Source organism: Chiloscyllium punctatum, chromosome 5 (genome assembly GCF_047496795.1).
Source record: "Chiloscyllium punctatum isolate Juve2018m chromosome 5, sChiPun1.3, whole genome shotgun sequence".
In the NCBI taxonomy this organism is placed as follows: domain Eukaryota; kingdom Metazoa; phylum Chordata; class Chondrichthyes; order Orectolobiformes; family Hemiscylliidae; genus Chiloscyllium; species Chiloscyllium punctatum.
In genome coordinates this window covers 40,694,001-40,715,930 of record NC_092743.1, presented here as the reverse complement: position 1 = coordinate 40,715,930, position 21,930 = coordinate 40,694,001, and the positions used below count along the sequence as shown (strand labels likewise).

At 41.9% G+C, this 21,930-nt stretch overlaps 1 protein-coding gene across 3 annotated transcripts in view; it reads right to left on the bottom strand.

Annotated features, from left to right (window-relative positions):
* The window catches only part of smarcc1a (SWI/SNF related BAF chromatin remodeling complex subunit C1a), a 221,871-nt gene extending 216,439 nt beyond the window's left edge, over positions 1-5,432 (bottom strand). For 2 of the 3 annotated variants that reach the window (XM_072570120.1, XM_072570121.1), the window contains exon 1: positions 5,266-5,432. In XM_072570120.1, the coding sequence (XP_072426221.1) occupies positions 5,266-5,391 (126 nt within the window). In that variant the 5' untranslated portion in view covers positions 5,392-5,432. The remainder of the gene's footprint in view (positions 1-5,265) is intronic. The other variant, XM_072570122.1, reaches the window with a different exon arrangement.
* Positions 5,433-21,930: the final 16,498 nt, after the last annotated feature.

The window sequence follows — 21,930 nt, the reverse complement described above, 5'->3', positions numbered from 1 at the left end:
GTAATAAAGCTAAGGAGGACACTTGCCTTTATCAGTTGTGGCATAAGATTGAGAAAGTGTGTAAGGTATGGAAAGAGTTAAGCTTTGAGTTTTGTGAAACAAGAGGTTCAGCTGAGCATGACTCAGATCAGATAAGAGCTTGCAGTTAATAATCGGGTGCAAGAGGCAAGGGTAATGGGTTAACAAGGTAGAAAAGCATTCATTGTGTAGAATTATTTAACAAGATTCGGTAGTATTCAGTATGTAACGTCAGTTTAGATTAATTAGATTTCCTACAGTGTGGTAACAGACCCTTTGGCCCAACCAGTCCACATCGACCCTCTGAAGATTAACTAACCCAGACTCATTTCCCTCTGACCAATATATCTAACACTATAGGCAATTTAGCATCATGAATCCACCTGACTTGCACACCTTTGGACTGTGGGAAGAAACCGAAGCACCCGGAGGAAACTCACGCAGACATGGGGAGAATGTGCAAACTCCACACAGACAGTTGCCAGAGGCTAGAATCGAACCCGGGTCCATAGCGCTGTGAGGCAGCAGTACCAACACTGAGCCACCGTGCCGCCCCAAACAGGTGAAAAGTATTCATTACGTGAAGCCAGTTAACAAGGTTAAGAACATTTATTGTGTAACACCAGATGGCTTAGTCTTTGTTGTTGATGCTCACTGATTGTAACGGTCACCCAATTAATATGTACGTTGCCTTAATTGGATGCACCTCCCTGTAAAATGGCTATGTAGTTCATTGAGAAACTGCTCTTCCAGAGAAGACAGGGAACTCATGTCTCTGTGAACATGGCAATTGTTCTCTTTCCCTCCAGGGCCCGGAATACAAATGAAGGAGGTAAAACTATACAGTGTCTCTAAGCGTTTTGCTTCGACTGGGGGGGGGGGGGGGGGGGACAGGAAGACAAGATTAGAAGAGAGGTTACATTGGAGATGGACAGGAGACACAGAGTCACAGAGACGTACTGCATGGAAACGTGCCCTTCGGCCCAACTTGCCCAGGTTTCGCAATTTAAACTAGTCCCATTTGCTTGTGTTTGGTCCCCATCCATCCCATCCACTTACCTGTCTGAATGTTTCTTCAATGGCAAAATCATCTTCACTTCCACCACAACCTCTGGCAGACATTCACTACCTTCTCTGGGTTTTTAACCACAATCAAAAAAGGTCACATTGTTACCAATAGACGAGGCTTGTATTTCAGACTTTTTACCAAATTCAAATTCTACCACCAGCTATGGTGGGCTTTGAACACAGTCCCCAGAACATTGGTCTGAAGTGCTGCATTACCAGTCCAGTGACATTACCACAACATACGATTGTCACTACAGGACTGAGATTTATTACCTATTCTTAGTGGCCAGAAGGGACAAGTATGGAATTAGAGTCATACATCTGCCAAATCTAGTACAAACGAGCTGGAAATTACCTTCTTTATTATATGACATTGAATGAGAGGATTATGACAACTACCAAGCAGCTACATGACAACTTTCACTGAACGCTGTTTTTGTATTTGGAGCTCCTAAATCCAAGTTGTCAAACGGTCAAGAGAGGGGTGAATTCCTGCTCTCTGGATTCAGTCTTGTGACCTGCACTACTTAAATAAACCAAAGAATTGCATATGCTATAAATCTGAAACAAAAACCAGAAACTGCTGGAGAAACATAACAGGTCTGGCCTCCGTAATAAACCCACCAACTCCTAGTTACCTGGACTAAACATCCTCACACCTAGCTTCCTGCAAAGATTCCATTCCAGTCTCCTCGTTTTTCTGTTTCATCTGTTCTAATACTGGTACCTTTCACAATAGGGCCTGAGAAATAGCCACCTGTTTCCTCAACTGAGGATTACCTGACTGGGCCTTTAGCTATGTCCAGCCTATTTCCTGCAGAACTGCCCACAGGCTTCTTGTCCCTCTCACAATATTAATTGGGTTCCCTGGTGCTCCTTTTCCCCAGGATCCACATCCAAAAGGATTAAAAAAAACTACCATTTCCACCAGCTCTGGTAGAATGCCATCACCAGTGAACCATTGTCTTCCCCTTTCTCATTCGTGTTTCACAGGGATTGCTCCCTCTTGGAAGCACGAGTCCACTCCACTTGCAATACCTCACATGCAATTACAGAAGGTGCAACACCTGCCAGTATCCCTCCCCTTCTCCTCACTGTCCAAGGATTCAGATACAGGTGTATCAGTAATTCACTCACTCAGTCTGGACTACTATATTCACTGCTCACAATATGATCTCCTTAACAGTAGGGAGACAAAACAAAGACTGAGCAACCACTGTATTAAATACCTACATTCTTTGCAGAAAAATGATCCGGAACTTGAAGTTGCCTGCAACTTCAACAGACTACTATCCTGCCTGGCCAATATTTTGGTCTCAGACCTGCTGCAGTACTCCAGCTAGGCACAGCACAAGATGAAAGAACAGCATCTTACTTTCTGCCTGGGGTCCTTACAACTTTCATGACTCAATATCAAGTTCAAAAATTTTAAGGCTTCAACATTGCTGAGATGATTTTCATCCACCCCTCCACCTCAAGCTCGGTCATTACTTAGGCTGCTTTGAGCACAGCCCCACTTTCACTAACTTAAGATGCCTATAAAGAGGTCTTCTTTCTCCCAACTTATCATGAGCTATCCTTTTATCTGCCCAACAGTATCAGAACTTTTGGGCTCTGCCTCCACCTCCATCTATCACTGACTTCTTGAAAACAGCATCTCCTCTCCTTTCTACCTCCATTTTCAGCATGCATACTACCTTTCCTAGTTACCATCAGTTCTGAAGGAGGGTCACTGAACACAAAACATGAATTCTGCTTTCTCTCCTCAGACGCTACTAGACTTGCTGAATTTCTCCAGATATTTCTGTTTATGAACCTGAATTATTTGTTCAATTAACTCGCACATTGCCACACAGCCCTCATTTTCGGATGAGATTCGTTACATATGGAAATAGGCCCTCTGGCCAAACAATTCCACACTGACCCTCTGAACAGCAACCCATCCAGAGCCATTCCCCTCCATTTACTCCTGACTAACACTATGGGCAATTTAGCTGACCTGCACATGTTTGGATTGTGGAAGGAAATTGGAGCACCCAGAGGAAGCCCATGCAGCAAATTTAAAAGTATTTGTCACAGATCAGCTGCAGGATGTTCAAATTGCTATTTTTTTTAAAAAATGCACACAGATCCCAATTTGTGGTTTGCCAAGTGCAATTTTCATCAAGGTAAGCATAATACTTAACTAAGTTTTTCTGAAAAAGCCTAGATGCGCCGATTAAACCGGCATTTCTTTTTTCGTGAAAGTCAGCTTGCAATGCCTTTGTCTAAATGACAGAAGCAGCCACTGCAGTGTTAAGACAGCATACTGGATGTGACAAAGTGCTGGAGAAACTCAGGAGTTCAAGTAGCATTTCAGGTAGAGAAAAACAGCTTGAACAGAGTCCAAGGCAATTCTTCTGTTTAACTGTGTTCCATAAAATTAACTAAACTTGAAACGTTAACTCTTTCTCACACCACAGATACTCCTGAGCAGTTGAGATTCTCCAACACTATTTTTGATTTGAACTTTTATCATAGTATTTGGCTATTATGCTGAACATGACCAAAAATTACAGTCAAAGCCAACACTCAAATTAAATTTTTGTCAAGAGGCATAGCAGAGCTCCTTATTGTTTGCTATGAACTTGTGACATGGCAAAAGGTGTGACTTCCATTAACTACTCCACAACTCACCCAAAAATAGGTAGCACAGCAGCATGTGCTATAATCGCTCTGACTACAATGTGATCAAACGTGCGTGGTAAAACCAGTCGTCTCTCAGTCAAGTCAAGCAACAATTGACTGTTTCATTTATGCTTTATACCAGTTGCTAAATTCGTGATAGACAAGTGGGTAAGCCTTTATCCAAGTGTAAAGTGCCAAATTTTCAGAATTTTTTATTTTAAAAATTGAACTAATTTATTTTGTCCAGCCAGGTAAACTTCCACCGTCATGTCAATGCTAATCTGTATGCATTTCAAAATATTTTGAAAACACTGCAAAAGTGAAACTTTTAAATTTTGGTTAATTACCTTACATTGAATATTGTAATTATTCCAAACAAAAACACAACTGGATTTGATTTGGTCAGTAATCTCTTTCAGCAAAGATTTCTCCACAAGGGGAAAAAACTTGACCACTCACTGCTTTCACATCTAAATTTGCAAACACTAACAATAATCAAAAAGTATAACAAAAATCCCCAAGATACTGCATTCAAAGCATTGCCATTTAATCCCAAATACCTGTCGATAATACTTTATATTTCCTATATACGCTTCATTAAACTAAACCAGAACAGGAAACACAAATATCACACAAAGGTGTGATATCTATTGCTCCACCTACAGTTAGAAGAAAGCGAGAACTGCAGACGCTGAATAGACGTTTCAGGCATAATCCCTTCAGGAAACCTGCTGAAGGGCCCGAAACGTTGATTCTCCTGTTCCTCGGATGCTGCCTAACCCGCTGTATTTTTCCAGTACCACACTCTCGAACTCCACGTCCAGTTATCCAATCAAGGAGCATGGAACCATCTGTTTCCGCTTTACAAACGGCACTCTACACTGTCTGATGCTGGTCGAACAGATCGATCCGTTCTTTCTTTCTGTTGCGAACTTCTCTCGGACTGAATACAACAAATAACTTTCAACATCAAGTTAGCAAAAAGTGACTGGAGAAGCCAGCTTCCCACAGTTCTCTGAACCAGAGTTCACTCCAACTTTGAGAATCTATCTTTATGTGTGAACTTTTACAAGTGATTAGAAAATATAACACGAAGTTCAGACAATAAAATTGAACTCCCTGATGATCTGCAACTTAGGAAAAAAAAAGGATCTTCCCTCTATGTAGAAAATCTCGCCCTCAGAAATTACAAATATGTTTATAGGAGGCTCATTCCCCCGCCTTGAATGGAGCATCGCCGGCCCCCCAACCTCCTCCTCAACACAAAGCAACCAAAAACTCTTTGGACCACAGCTTTACGAGATGGTGGCCTCCAGCAGGGAAATTTTATAAACGATCTTTGAGACATTTAATAAACTAAAAATGGGAGAAATCCTCCTCCGTGTCTCTCTCACGCCTCACACTGCACAATAATTGACCCTTCAAAAGCAGAAGGCCTCAGCCGCCATTTGCAGCTGAGACACCCAGGGGAAGACGGCTCAGTCTCTCCGGCTCGCGTCCTCGAACACTCACTTTCTTGTAGTTTTTGCCCAGCCACAACCTCAGGCCGTCGAACTGCGCGACGGTTTCCGAAGCCTCCAGAAACCTGATGTTCGGGCCTCCGTCTTTCTTACGAGACGCTCCAACTGCCGCCGCCATCGCTCAGCTCTCGCGCTCTCACACAAACAGAACAACAAGGCAACAAAACCAAACTTTATTGTTCCGGGCACGCGCATGCGTTATGTTGTCCTCGGGCCAGAATGCAGTTGGTGCAGTGTTAAAAGCCAGGTTCACAGAATAACAATGAAAAAGGGACTTGTTCTGTCATTCGTCCCCTCGTCGGCCTTTTGAGCGAGCCTTGCCATTTAAGATCATGCCAAGTGAGATCATGGCTGTTCTTGTACCTCAATTTCACTTTCCTGAAACAAAAACAGAAATTGCTGGAGAAACTTATCCTTGATAAATACATGAGGAGCAAAAGAGTCACTGGGGAGAGAATAAGGTCTCTGAAAGATCAACCAGGTCATTTGTGTGTGGAGCCACAAGGCATAGCTTTGTTTGTGGGAAATTGTATCTCACAAATTTGATTCAGTTTTTGAAGAGGTAACCAAAGAAAGTAGATGAGGGCAATGTGATCGAAGTTGTCGACATAGGCTTTAGCAAGGCATTGAACAAGGGACCGCACGGTCGTGTTACGAAGTGGAAGGCGTGTACTGTACCTTTAAGGAAGAGTGAATGCTGTTCTAAACTGAGAGCTGACAAGCACCTGCGTTGACTAGCTAACAGTCTCAGATAATACTGGAAAATTGAAAATATGCAACATTGAGCTGTGAAATACATATGTGAGTTGGTTGGTTAATTTCAAATTGTTGTCAAAACAGCAATCAGTTCAAATCATGCCCCAGGATACTAAAACCCAATCGAGTTTGAATTTATTGTTTTTGTCAACAAAGAACCAATGAGATGATCTGATGTCGGGGATGTAAAAAAGAACAGGCATTTTGAAGGTCAGAAAGAGCAACTGACATTGAGATAGTAACTGCCATTGAGAAATACTGCCATTCAAAAACACTCTCGATCAAAGGTACCTTTATCATATGAAACATCTTGGCAATAAAAGAAAGAAGGCAACCAGGGAGATCTTCAGCTGAAAGAAGACAGACACTGGAGATGACAGCCACTGTATGGTTTTGAATTAAGTTTATGTAATTTTAATGTGTTTTTTATTGGAATAGTATATTGCTCGAGAGTTGGAGGCAGACAATAAGCAGTTAAGAGCAAGTGGTCTTAGAGTTGTAAATAGTTGTTGTTTACTTTTCACCTTTAGAGTTCAGGAATAACTTGATATTATTTTCTTCAAATAGTGGAACTTGGAAGTTCTCTGTCACTCATTGTAACAGATTACAGGGTGAGGTGAGCTTTTCTGGGTGTTTGGTTCAATTAGCAGAAGAGTTCACCTCCATGTTGTAAAGTGGGTTGTGGAGTAAGGTTAAATCTCATGGGATCCAGGGACAGCTAGCCAAGTGAATACAAAATTGGCTTAACTGTAGAGGACAGAGCGTGGTGGTCAGGGGTTATTTTTCAGACTGGAAGCCTGTGACCAGCGGTATGCCATGGTGATCGGTGCTGGGTCCACTGTTATTCATCATTTATATAAATGATTTGGATGAGAATTTAGGAAGTATGGTTAGAAAGTTTGCAGATGACTCTCAAGATTGTAGTACAACAGACAATGAAGAAAGTTTTCTGGGAATATAGCAAGATCTTGATCAACTGGGCCAGGAAGCTGAGGAATGGCAGATGGAGTTTAATTTAGCTGAATTTGAGGTGCGACATTTTGTTAAGTCAAACTAAGGAAGGCCTGACACAGTCAATGGTCGGACTGTGGAGAATGTCATAGATCAAAGAGATCTAGGGGTGCAGGTTCATAGGTCCTTGAAAGACAGGGTGTCAAAGAAGGCTTTCAGCATGCTTGCTTTCATTGATCAGAGCAAAATAGGAATTCGAATGTCTTTTTGCAGCTATGCAAGACGTTGGTGAAGCCACACTTGGAATACTGCAAGCAGGTCTGCTTGCCTTACTGTAGAAAGGATATTATTAAACTCGAAGGAGTGCAGAAACAATTTTCTCGGAATCTACCAGGATTATAAGGTTGGGACTTTTTCCCTGGAGCATGGAAGACTGACAGGTGACCTTACAGAGATTGATAAAATTATGAGAGGCATAGAAAAAGTAGATATCCAACAGCTTTTCCCTTTTGGAATAGGAGTCTAAAACTTGAAAGGTGAGAGGTGAGAGATACAAAAGGGTCCAGAGGGGCAATTGTTTCAAACAGAGGGTGGTAGGCATCTGGAACGGGCTGCCAGTCAAGTAAGATTTCATTATTTAAGAAACATTTGACAGGTATGTTAAAATACTAATTCGAGACGGCTCAGGGAATCCATGATGGACTTGACCTGTAAGCCTCTCTTGGTTCATCCCGGAGATTTTACTCTGTAGTAGTCTGGAATATAAAACTCTTAGAGACAGTTTAGTTTAGATTATTACCTGTATTTACCAATGGCATCAATGTTACACTATAGATACCTGTAAGCCAAGCTTGAGTGAAGGTTCTAGAACCATTAGCAGAGTAGCAGCACCAGCTCTTACCCCTAAGAGCTCTTCAGGCTATTCTCCTTATTGCTGCAAACAAACTGTCTTTACACAGAAGTTAGTATTAAAATTACAAAACGCCACATGTTCTTAATCAGACAAGCAGCAATCAAATGGAAAACGTTTGCAGAGGAAGAGAAACTCATTGACCGGTCTGTGTACACTTGACTGATTAAGATACATGCTTCCGTCCTTTTCTCTTATTGAGTATGAGTTTTGTTAAGAGTCTTCGATATAACCAGAACTTCTAAGTATCCAACATCCCACTTGAAATATGCGCGCCTCCAGCCCCCAAGGTGAGTAGGATGTATTTCCACACATTCCACAAGTGAACAAATGTTATCACCTTACTTACACCAATGCAGTGACACTAAGAACAGATGTCCTCAATTCTTCTGAACAAATGCTTTGTAGAATACCTATGTTCTGTTATTAAAAATGAACCAAAATGGAGGACAGTCCCCTGCAGAGATGGCCTTGAGTTGAGATGACTGACCTCAAACAATGATAGCCATCTTCCATTCTGCTGAGTCTGATTCCACCGCATAGAAAGTTTTCCCTGACTCCCATGAACTTCAATTTTGCTGTTGCTCCCAAATGCCAAATGGTCAAATGCAGCCTTAATGTCAAGGACAGTTGCTCTTATTTCACTTCTGGAATTCTGCTCTTTCATCTTATTTTTTTAATCAAGACAGTGATAAGGTCAGCAACTGAGTGGCCCTGGCAGATTCAAAGAATGAGTCAGTGAGGAAAATGATAAAATTGGCAATAACATTAGAAGTGGAGTTGCCTGACAAAGCTAATGCAGAGGGAATTGAACAATTGGCACAGTTTCTGGGATTGGAGGAAATACAGGAAGGACGAGGTCCACAGTATGGTGAGTCACTTGAGTTAGCAAAAATTCAATTAGGGTTAAAGTATCTTGAAATTGAAAAGGACATGTTTAAGCAAAACCTTCACTTGAGGGAGAGAGGGAGGAGAAAGAGAGAGCATTTAAGAAGCTGACTAGCAATTCAGGACTGAGAAAGAATAAAGAAAGATTAAAGAGGACAAAGACTGAAAATACCTGCTGCTTTTGGTGGTACTTGGTGACTTTCCAAAATCAGGTAAACAGGTTAGGACTTTATTTGCTAGAGTTTAGAAGAATGGCGGGAATGATCTTATTGCAATGTGCCAAATTCTGAGCGGGCTTGACAGACTTTATGTTGAGAACATGTCTCCATCAATGCGGCAATCTTGAACTAAGGACCTCTTTCTCAATAATAAGAGATGCAAAGGAATTTGTTCTCCGATGACATGAATGTTTAGAATTCTCTAGCCCAGAGAGTTGTGGAGGCTCAATCACTGAAAGTATTTAAGTGAAGGGAAGTAGATTTTTTAAATATTGGGGAATTGATGCCAATGACAAGTTGGCACAAGTGTGAAGTTGAGGCCTGGGGCAGATCAGCCATGATCTAATTGAAAGGCCGGGTAGGCTTGAGTAGCTAAATGGTTATCTTTTGCTTATATGTTCTTATCGTCAATGTATCCTTCATTATCAACATTGACCAGGAACTGAACTGGACTAGCCACATTAATGCTATGGAAAAAAAACAGGTCAGAAGCTAGGATTTCTGCTCTGAATAATCCCATCTCTTGATTCCCTAAAGCCTGACCACCATCATAAAACACATGTCAAGAGTGTAATGGAATACTCCCCACCTGCATGGATGAGGACAACTCCAAAAATACTTAAGATGTTTGACATCATCCAAGACAAAACAGCATACTTGAAAGGTACCACATCCACATTCATTCTGTCATCGATGCTCACCCACTGGAGTGTGTACCATCCACAATATACCCTGCAGAAATTCACCAAAGTTCCTCAGACAAAATCTTCCAAACTAGGAGATAGTGAGGACTGCAAATGCTGGAGATCAGAGTCAAAAAGTGTGGTGCTAGAATAGCACGGCGAGTCAGGCAGCATCCAAGGAGCAGAAGAGTCGATGTTTCGAGCGTAAGCTCTTCATCAATTCTCCTGCTTCCAAACCTACAACCATGACCATCGAGAACAACAAGGGCAGCAGGTACCGAGCAACACCACTGCCCGCAAATTCTATGCCAAGTGCCTCACCATCTTGAGTTAGAATTATACTTCTTTTAATTCACTTGTGGGACCATCAGCATTGCTGGCTGGCCAGCATTTATAATTTCTCACTAGTTGCCATTGAGAGCTGCCTACTTGAACTACTGCAGTCTATATGCAGTGTTACAGTGTAAACTTCATAACTTTATAAACTGTTCATAGGTTGAAATAAGCAGCAATAACTGTCTGGAATAACTATTAAGGGGCAAGAACAAACTTATACAGAAATTTAAAATAATTACACATGTCTGGGGGCAGAAGAAACCAAAGCTACCTGAACAAAACTGTTTTAACTTCTGCTTATAAATGGTTGTCTTATGCCACATGGACAAATGATTTAAGTGCAAAGAATTTAAGGAGTTAATTTCAAGACAGGTGGTCTTCAAATAGACAACTAAGGCTAAATGTAACAAGGAACAAAATAGTTACTTCTGATAAGGAAGAAAGCTGCAGACTCAAGGACTCAAGACAGTAATCAATATTTGATTAATCTGAGGTAACCTTCGTTGTCCACTACACCTTCTATTTTGGCATCATCTGCAAACTTACCAACTATACCTCCTATGTTCACTTCCAAATCATTTATATAAATGACGAAAAGCAGTGGACCCAGCACCAATCCATGTGGCACTCCACTGGTCACAGGCCTCCAGTCTGAAAAGCAACCCTCCACCACCACCCTCTGTCTTCTACCTTTGAGCCAGTGGAGGATTTTTTTTCAGACTGGAAGCCTGTGACCAGTGGAGTGCCACAAGGATCAGTGCTGGGTCCACTACTTTTTGTCATTTATATAAATGATTTGGATGCGAGCATAAGAGGTACAGTTCGTAAGTTTGCAGATGATACCAAAATTGGAGGTGTCGTGGACAGCGAAGAGGGTTAACTCCGATTAAAATAGGATCTTGATCAGATGGGCCAATGGGCTGAGAAGTGGCAGATGGAGTTTAATTCAGATAAATGCGAGGTACTGCATTTTGGGAAAGCAAATCTTAGCAGGACTTATGCACTTAATGGTAAGGTCCTAGGGAAGTGTTGCTGAACAAAGAGACCTTGGAGTACAGGTTCATAGCTCCTTGAAAGTGGAGTCGCAGGTAGATAGGATAGTGAAGAAGGCGTTTGGTATGCTTTCCTTTATCGATCAGAGTATTAAGCACAGGAGTTGGGAGGTCACGTTGCGGCTGTACATGACATTGTTAGACCACTGTTGGAATATAGCGTGTAATTCTGGTCTCCTTCCTATCAGAAAGATGTTGTGAAACTTGAAAGGGTTTAGAAAAGATTTACAAGGATGTTGCCAGGGTTGGAGGATTTGAGCTATAGGGAGAGGCTGAACAGGCTGGGGCTGTTTTCCCTGGAGCGTCAGAGGCTGAGGTTTACAAAATTATGAGGGGCATGGATAGGGTACATCGGCAAAGTCTTTTCCCTGGGGTCGGGGAGTCCAGAACTAGAGGGCACAGGGTTTAGGGTGAGAGGGAAAAGATATAAAAAAGACCTCCGAGACAATGTTTTCATCCAGAGGGTGGTAGGTGTATGGAATAAGTTGCCAGAGGAAGTGGTGGAGGCTGGTACAATTGCAACATTTAAGAGGCACTTGGATGGGTATATGAATAGGAAAGTTTGGAGGGATATAGGCCGGGTACTGGCAGGTGGGACGAGATTGGGTTGGGATATCTGGTCGGCATGGATGGGTTGGACCGAAGGGTCTGTTTCCATGCTGTACATCTCTATGACTCTATCTAACCTTGCTAACCAGTCTCCCATGGGGAATTTTGATGAAAGCCTTACTGAAGTCCATCTAGATCATGTCCAGGCTCTGCCCTCATCAATCCTCTTTGTTACTTCTTCAAAAAACTCAATAAGTTTGTGAGACATGATTTCCCACTCATAAAGCCATGATGAGTAACCCTAATCAGTCCTCGCCTTTCCAAATACATATACATCCTGTCCCTCAGGATTCCCTCCAACAGCTTGCCCACCTGTCAGGCCTTTCGGTCTGTACTTCCCTGGCTTGTCCTTACCACCTTTCTGAAATAGTGGCACCACATTAGCCAATCTCCAGTCTTCCGGCACCTCACCTGTGACTATCGATGATACAAATATCTCAGCAAGAGGCCCAGCAATCACTTCCCTAGCTCCCCACAGAGTTCGAGGGTACACCCGATCAGGATTTATCCACTGTTATGCGTTTCAAGACATCCATCACCTCCTCCTCTGTTATATGAACCTTTTTTGAAGATGTCACCATCTATTTCCCCGCATTCTATATCTTCCATTTCCTTCTCCACAGGAAACACTGATGCAAAATACTCATTTAGTATCTCCCCCATCTCCTGCAGCTCCACACATTGGCCACCTTGTTGATCTTTAAGAGGCCCTATTCTCTCCCTAATTACCCTTTTGTCATTCAAAAATTTGTTAAAACCCTTTGGATTCTCCTGAACCCTATTTGCCAATTTGTCCCCCTTTTGCCCTCCTGATTTCCCTCTAAAGTATACTCTTACTGCCTTTATACTGTTCTAACGGTTCTCTCGATCTCTCCTGTCAATACCTGACATATGCTTCCTTGTTTTTCTTAACCAAAACCTCAAATTTTCTAGTTATCCAGAATTCCCTACAGCTACCAGCCTTTCCTTTCACCATAACAGGAATATACTGTCTCTGGACTCATATTATCACGTTTCTGACGGCTTCCCATTTTCAGCTGTCCCTTTACATGCGAACATCTTCCCCCAATCAGTTTTTTAAATTTCGTGCCTAACACCGTCAAAATTAGCCTTCCTCTAATTTAGAACTTCAACTTTTAGATCCAGTCTATCCTTTTCCATCACTATTTTAAAACTAATAGAAGTATGGTAACTGGCCCCAAAGTAGTCCCCTACTGACACCTCAGTCACCTGCCCTGCCTTATTTTCCAAGAGTAGGCCAAGTTTTCCACCTCTAGTAGGTACATCCACATATTTAATCACAAAATTTTCTTGTACACACTTAACAAATTCCTCTCCATCTAAACCCATAACACTATGGCAGTCTCAGTCTATGTTTGGAAAGTTAAAATCCCCTACCATAACACCCTATTATTCTTACAGATAACTGATATCGCTTTCCAAATTTGTTTCTCAATTTCCCACTGATAATACAATCCCAATCAGGTGATCATCCCTTTCTTATTTCTCAGTTCCACCCAATAACTTCTCTGGATGTATTCCCAGGAATATCCTCCCCAAGTCCATCAGTAATGCTATCCCTTATCAAAAATGCCACTTCCCCTCCTCTCTTGCTTCCCTTTCTGTCCTTCCTGTAGCATTTGTATCCCAGAACATTAAGCTGCCAGTTCTGTCTATCTCCGAGACACATTTCTATAGTTGCTATGATATCCCAGTCCCTGAGTTCATCTGCCTTCCCTGTTAGGCCTCTTGCATTGAAGTAAAGGCAGTTTAATTTATCAGTCCTATCTTGTTCTCTGCTTGTCAATGTCTGCCCTGACTATTTGACCAAAAGTATACTGAAAGGGAAAATCAGGAGGAGGAAAAGGGGACATTAGATAGCTTTGACAAATAGGGTTAAGGAAAATCCAAAGATAATTTACAAATACATTAAGGATCACAGGTTAACTAGTGAGGCTGCCTATGTGTGGAATCACAGGAGATGGGGGAGATACTAAATGAGTATTTTGCATTAGTGTTTACTGTGGAGAAGGATATGGAAGACATAGAATGTGAGGCATTAAATAGCGAAATCTTGAAAAATGTTGATGTTACAGAGGAGGTGGTACTGGATGGCTTAAGACACATAAAAGTAGATAAATCCCAAGGTCCCAATCAGGTGAACCGTAGAACTCTGTGGGAAGCTAGAGAAGTGATTGCTGAGCCCCTTGCTGAGTTATTTGTATCATGGATAACCACAGGTGAGGTGCCGGAAGACTGGATGTTGGCTGAGGTGTGCGACTGTTTAGGAAAGGTGGTAAGAAAAAACCATGGGAACTATTGACCAGTAAGCCAGTTTGAAGGGAATCCTGAGGGACAAGTTTTACTTGTATTTGGAAGGGCACGATTAGGGATAATCAACATGGCTTAATGCATGAAATACTGTGTCTCACTAACTTGAGTGAATTTTTTGAATAAGTCAAGAAGAGGATTGTTGAGGGCAGAGCAATGGACATAATCTATATGGACTTCAGTAAGGAGTTCAACAAAGTTCCTCATGGGAGACTGTTAACAAGGTTAGATCATATGGAATACTGGGAGGACTATCCGTTTGGAGACAGAACTAGCTCAAAGGTAGAAGACAGAGGGTGGTGATGGAGGGTTGCTTTTCAGACTGGAGGCCTGTGACCAGTGGAGTGCCACAAGGATTGGTGCTAGGTCCACTACTTTTCATCATTTATATAAATGACTTGGAAGTAAGCATAGTAGGTATGGCTAGTAAGTTTGCAGATGACATCAAAATTGGTGGTGCATTGGACAGCGAAGTCAGTTACCTCATAGTATAGCGGGATCTTGATCAGATGGGCCAATGAGCCAAGGAGTGGCAGATGGAGTTTCATCTAGATAAATGGGAGGTGCTGCATTTTGGAAAGGCAAATGAGGGAAAGACTTCTACACTTAATAATAAGGTCCTGGGGAATTATGCTGAACCTTGGAGAGCAGATTCATAGTTCCTTAAAAGTGGAGTTGCAGATAGATGGGTTAGTGAAAAAGATGTTTGGTATGCTTGCCTTTACTGGTCAATGCGTTGAGTACAGGAGTTGGGAGATCATGTTGCGGCTGTACAGAATGTTGGTTCAGCCACTTTAAGAATATTGTGTGCAATTCTGATCTCCTATTGTAGGAAGTATGTTGTGAAATGTGAAAGAGTTCAGACAAGATTTGTAAGGATGTTGCTATGGTTGGAGGGTTTAGGAGGAGAAAGTGAGGACTGCAGATGCTGGAGATCAGAGCTGAAAATGTGTTGCTGGAAAAGCACAGCAGGTTAGGCAGCATATAAGGAGCACGAAAATCGACGTTTCGGGCATGAGCCATTCTTCAGGAATGAGGAAAGTGTGCAAAGCAGGCTAAGATAAAGGGTAGGGAGGAGGGACTGGGGGAGGGGTGTTGGAAATGCGATAGATGGAAGGAGGTTAAGGTGAGGGTGATGGGCCGGAGTGGGGTGGGGGCGGAGATGTCAGGAAGAAGATTGCAGGTTAGGAAGGCGGTGCTGAGTTCGAGGGATTTGACTGAGACAAGGTGGGGGGAGGGGAAATGAGGAAACTGGAGAAATCTGAGTTCACCCCTTGTGGTTGGAAGGTTCTTCGGCGGAAGATGAGGCGCTCTTCCTCCAACCGTCGTGTTGCTATGGTCTGGCAATGGAGGAGTCCAAGGACCTGCATGTCCTTGGTGGAGTGGGAGGGGGAGTTGAAGTGTTGAGCCACGGGGTGGTTGGGTTAGTTGGTCCGGGTGTCCCAGAGGTGTTCTCTGAAACGTTCTGCAAGTAGGCGGCCTGTCTCCCCAATGTAGAGGAGGCCACATCGGGTGCAGCGGATGCAGTAAATAGGGTTTAAGCAATAGGGAGAGGCTGAATAGGCTGAGGCTATTTTACCTGGAGTGTCGAAGGTTGAGGGGTGACCATATGCAGGTTTTTAAAATCATGAGGGGCATGGATAGGTTAAATAAATAAGGTCTTTTCTCTTAGGTGGGGGAGTCCAAAACTAGAGGGCCTAAGTTTAAGGTCAGAGGGGAAAGATTTAAAAGGGACCTAAGAGGAAATGGTGGACGCTGATACAATTATAACATTTAAAAGGCTAGGATGGGAGCATGAATAGGAAGGTTTTCAAGGGATAGTGGTCAAATGCTGGCAAATGGGACTAGATTTATTTCGGATATCTTGTCGGCATGGATGAGTTGGACTGAAGGATCTGTTTCCATGCTGTACATCTCTATGACTCTCATGTTTCAAGTCCAATATGAGTCCACTTCAGAACTGCAGTTGTCTACACAGCGACTGGTCAAGTGGACCAAAGTCTATTTTTGTCTTTGAAAAACCTTACTTTTAAGCATTTTGGTTTTTCTGACTTTTATCTTAGATGGAGTGAAGGGAGAAAGATGTTTCCTGCTTACCGGTTCTGCATGATTCAATTGTTCCCACTAGTCTGGAATAAATTTCTACTCAACCAATCTGAGAACTGCCATTTGCAGTTTTTCCTGAACTCAAAAACTGAGGACTCAATAATGCAACAATCTCATGGCTCCAAAAGCAGCACTGCCTTGTGCAGCTAAAACTTTGCACCACTTGAAGTGACGATGGCTTGAGCAACAGCTTCAGGAAATTGGTGGGTTCATCCTTGCAATGGCGGAGATGCAGTAGCTTTGGTATTGGCTTCAGTGGTGGCAGCATGGTGGGTCTGTCTGGAAATCCTTGCTTTGGCAACCTCTGGGGCAGCTTTGGTGATAGCACCCCATAACCACTCCATGAAACTAGATTGCCATGGAGAGAACAAAAGATAAACTTCATCCTAACTTTGTCTTAATTATTCAGAGTCATATAGTCATAGAGATGTATAGCACAGAAACAGATGTTTTGGTTCAACTCATCCGTGCCAACCAGATATCCCAACCTAATCCAGTCCCACTTGCCAGCACCTGGCAAATATCCCTCCAAACCCTTCCTATTTATATACGCATCCAGATGCCTTTGTAACTACATACCGCTGAATTGTGGTGACTTACACACATCTTACTGAATTTTCATAGACACAAATGCTGATAAATTGCTATTCTCCTCTATTCTGGATTATAACACATCTTAGGGTTACAGCTTCAGAAAAAGATATTGTCTGTTTAGGATTAGGATGAGGAGAAAATATTTAATTCAAGTGAAGTGAAATTTACCCTTGAAATGTCAGCAACTTTTGACTGAATGTAGCAACAAGCAGCACAAGCAAAATCAATGGGAATTAAGAGGAAAAACTTTCCATTGGTTAGAGTCATACATAACACAAAGGAAGATGTTAGAGGTTGTCAGAAGTGAATCATCTCAACCCAAAGCATGGCTGAAGGAGTGCCTCAACATTGCCACAACTTCTTCAACTGCTTCATCAATGACCTTCCTCTAGGATAAGATAGGTATGAAGATTTTCACTGATGAGTTCACAGTGTTCATTATCCATTTGATAAGGTATTAGAGAAATGCATGTCCATAAACTGGAGTCTAAGGTTCATAAGAGAGAGAAAGTTACCTGGACAATTTGTTTTAAGAGAAACTCACGTACCTTAAGGTAGTTAAATCCAGATTTAGTCGACAATCAAGGAAAGGAGGTTTTGACCCTGATTGAGGCAGGTAATAGGATCCAAAGTTAGCACTGGGGTAGCCGTTGCACTTGTCAAAGGGTTCAAGGTTCTTCCAGCCTTCTGTGTGACAGCAAGACCTGCGGGACAGAAAAGCAAACTACCCACAGCACCATGTGTAAGAGGCCATTCAAATGAGAGGAGTAAAAGTAAAGAATTTGCAATACAGAACAGTATAGTCACATATTCCTGATTGTTCTACAAAGAACATAGAACAATACGGTGCAGAACAGGCCCTTCAGCCCTCGATGTTGCACTAGCCTGTGAACTATTCTCAGCTCGTTCCCCAACACTATCCCATCATCATCCATGTGCTTATCCAAAGATTGTTTAAATCTCCCTAATGTGGCTGAGTTGACTACATTGGCAGGTAGGTCATTACCACTCTGAGTAAAGAACCTGCCTTTGAAATCTCTCTTAAATCTATCACCCCTAAATTTGTAGTTATGCCCCCTTGTTCAAGCTAACGTCCTCATCCTGTCCACCCTATCTAATCCTCTGATCATCTTGTATGTCTCTATTAAATCCCCTCTTAGCTTTCTTCTTTCCAATGAGAACAGACCCAAGTCTCTCAGCCTTTCCTCATAAGACCAGGCAACATCCTGCTAAATCTCCTCTGCACCTTTTCCAATACTTCCACATCCTTCCCGAAATATGGTGACCAGAACTGTACACAATATTCCAAGTGTGGCCGTACTTGTGTTTTGTATAGTTGCAGCATGATATTGCGGCTCCGGAACTCAATCCCTCTATGAATGAAACCCAACACACCGTATGCCTTCTTAACAGCACTATCAACCTGGGTGGCAACTTTCAGGGATCTATGTAGCTAAAAATAATAACAAAGGATGAGTAATAGAGGATGAGAAACAGAGTTGCAGAAACAGTGTGACAGAATTAGTGGCAGATACAAATGTTAGAAACAGAGGTTGAGAAACAGTGACAGAAACAGAATGGCAGAAACAAAGGGTGAGAAACAGATGCAGAAACAGAGATTGAGAAATATACTGTCAGAAACATAGTGGCAGAAACAGAGTGGCTGAAATAGAGTGGCTGAAACAGAGGATGACAAACAGGATGAGAAATAGAGTGGCAAAAACAGAATATGAGAAACAGAGGATGAGAAACAGAGTGGCTTAAACAGAGTATAAGAAACAGAGTGGCAGAAACAGAAAGTCAGAAACAAAATATGAGAAACAGAGTAGCAGAAAGAGAGTGGCAGAAACACAATATGAGAAACAAGTTGAGAAAGTAGAGGATGAGAAACAGAGTGATAGGAACAGAGGATGACCAGAAGGCTGTGTTGATCAGGACATTTCTTTGGCCTGAAGAGGAACTTGGAGGAAGGATGTAATTATGGTGCCTTATGTGGGTACCAATGAGACAGGATCCCTGAGAAACAATTCCAATAGAAGAGAAAAGCTCTTCAGATGATTCCACCTTTCAAAACAACACTGCTGACATGGATTCCTTCTTCCATTGCTTTGGTTTCCTGCCCACTGTGGTTAACAGGACCCTCAATTGCATCCAACCTATCACCCGAGTTCCGCCGCTGCCCCTTCCCATCACTCACAACAGGGTGATCAGGTCCCCCTTGTTCTGAATTTTCATCCCACCAGCCTCGCATTCAAAAGATCATTCTCCATCATTTCAGACAAGTCCAGCTGAACCTCCCACCAAAACCGTCTTATGCTTTTCGCTAGGATCATTCCCTCCAGAACACCTTACTCCATTCTTCAACCACCAACACCTCCCACCTCCCCCCTCAACCTCCTGCGGCATTTTTCCATGTAATCACAGAAAGTATAACAGCTGCACCTTCACCTCCTCCCTGCTCACCATTCAAATGCCTAAATAATCTTAGCAGGTGAAGCAGTATTTCACCTGTACCTCTTCCAATCGTCTGTATTGTTTTCACTGCGCCCAATGTGGCCTACTCTACATTGGAGAAAGCAAACACAGACTGGATGACCACTTTGGAGAACACTTGTGCTCCAAGTGGAAGCATGACCCCAATGTTTCTGTAGCCAGTCATTTTAACACAGCGTACTGCTCACATGTCCACATTTCTGTCCTCGCATGCTGCAATGCTCAAGCAAATCACAGTGAAAACTGAAGGAGCAGCATCTTTCATTTAAACTCGGCACTTTACAATCTCCTGGACTCAATATTCAGTTTAACACCATTCCTTCCCTTTCTTTGAGCTTTGCTTTTTACATTCTCTGTAACCATGTCCTCTCTCCCCTCCCCTCATTGCAATGGAACTGCCTCTTCTTTCCAGTCTGGCAATTGATCATACCATTGTTTTGCTGTTTTCACATTCCACACGATCAACATCCTTTGTCCCCCAGCACTCCAACACCACCTTCCTCTCCAATTATTGCATAAATGCTGTCCCCTCCACACTTCACTTCAGTGCTGATGAAGAGTTATTTAGACACAAACATTAGCTTGCCCTCTCTCCATGGATGCTGCCTGACCTGCTGTGATCTCCAGCGTTTTTTGTTTTCAGTCAAGGAAAAAGCTTAGGTCAACTTCATCATTTATTGAACTGAAGAATGATCGATATCGCTTATTGATTTATAGGCAATATCATATCACCAATGTTAAAATCAAAACAACTGTGACAGACAACTTAATCCATCCTGGTGATCTGGAATTTTTATCTTCAGAATTTTGTTTACCCTGTCTATATATTTCCATCCATAATAAACTCAAAAATCTAGGCTCCCATGCCAATGCAGAACAAAAGCAGTACTGCACTACCTTTTAAAAGAGTCATTAAACTGAAGTCCCATCTGCTCTCTGACTTGGACATAACATATTCCCTTGTGTTGTTTCAAAGAAGGGCAGTGGAGTTCATCTGAAGTCCCAGACAATATTTATCGCCAATCGTCATCACTAAAACAGATTATCCAGAAATTATTTGTTTGTGGGAGCTTGCTGTCATGTTGACTGCCATTTTTCCTGCATTACACCAGTGAAAACATTTTAAGTTATTTATTGGTTGTGAAATGCACTGACATATCATGAATTTATGAATAATGTGATATCAATAACTTCCTTCATCATTTCCATGTATCCACACAATGTCCATGGTCAACAATTAAACAAATAGCGGCACCAACTGTCTTACTGCTGGCACTTGAGAACAATAAAAATATTTGTCAGGAAACTGGGAGAGCTTCCTGCTCTTCCTTGATTCATGGCATGGGATTTTTGTTACATCACCTGAGAGGGTGGCTAGGGTTTCAATATGACTTTTCTGTAAACCCTGCATTCTGTCAACACTGTATTGAAATGTCAGTGCCTTGTTGAAATTGTTGATTGCACAGCTAATTATGTTTTGACCACAACTGGAGTGCTGTGTACAGGTGTTGTTTCATATATATATACTTTTGGAATTATGTTGAAGGAATGGAAATGATAGCACACATTGTTTCAAAGTTTCAGAGACATGAGTTCAACTTCCACCAACTTTTCAACAAACGTGAGATAAAACGCTAATCTCACAAATAATGGTCATGAAATACCAGAGTAGCTGTAAAAAATTCCTCATTCATTAATGCCCTTTGGGAATGGAAATCTACTTTAGTGGGTCCAGCTTCCATATTACTCCAAATCTACAACAAACATTGATTCTTAATAGACCTCTTATCAGCCTAGTGGAATTTAAATTAATACATTTGAATTATTTAATCTGAATTTAAAGCTATTGTCAGTAATGGCAACCATGACAAATACATTTTTGCAAAAATCTTTTTGGTTTCTTGACATCTTTTAGGACAATGCTTCCCACTGTGACCCTGTTACAAGGCTTGAAAATTGTCACAACCCCTCATTGAGAATTCTGAGAGTGAGGGCCTGTTAGAATCTGAGCATGGCCATTGTGATTTGGTCTGAATTCTGGGGCAGCCATCACTGTCTCAGATCTCACATCCCAAAATTTTAGCTCACAACCCTCTTTGGGAATCCCTGTTTTCGGAAAGAAAATTTGCCATCTTTACCTGGTCGAGTCTAAATATGACTTCAGACCAAAACATAGTTGATTCTTAAATGTTCTCTGAAATGGCCCAGCAAAACACTCAGTTCAAAGTAAATTAGCAACACATGTCAAATGTTGGCCTTATCAGCAATGACTACATCCTATTAAAACAGTCGTCTGATCAAGCCAATCAGTTACAGGAAGCTCATGACTATATACTCAAATGTATTCAGGAATGGGCACCAATGCCACAGTCTAAAAATGGATAAAAAGACTTTTTTTAAAATTATAAAGTGAGGGGACAAATACATTCAAACAACTGTTCCCAGTCATGGAGGCATTTATAAAAATAAAACATTGAGAAAATTCATAGAAATAAAACTGGAACAGATGGCAGGGGAATTTTTTTTAAACAAAGTTTGTAAGGCTAAAGGCATAGTGCAAGAGATTGTATCCAAGCAAAAACTAAGTTAACATTAATAATTGGTTAGTAAGATAGATGGTTGAAATAAAGAGAGATGTGGGGATGTCTGGGAACAGAGTAGGCATTCAGATGAAAATACCATTTCAAAAAATCCAGCACAGACTAAGGTGTGAACAGTAAACATACACTA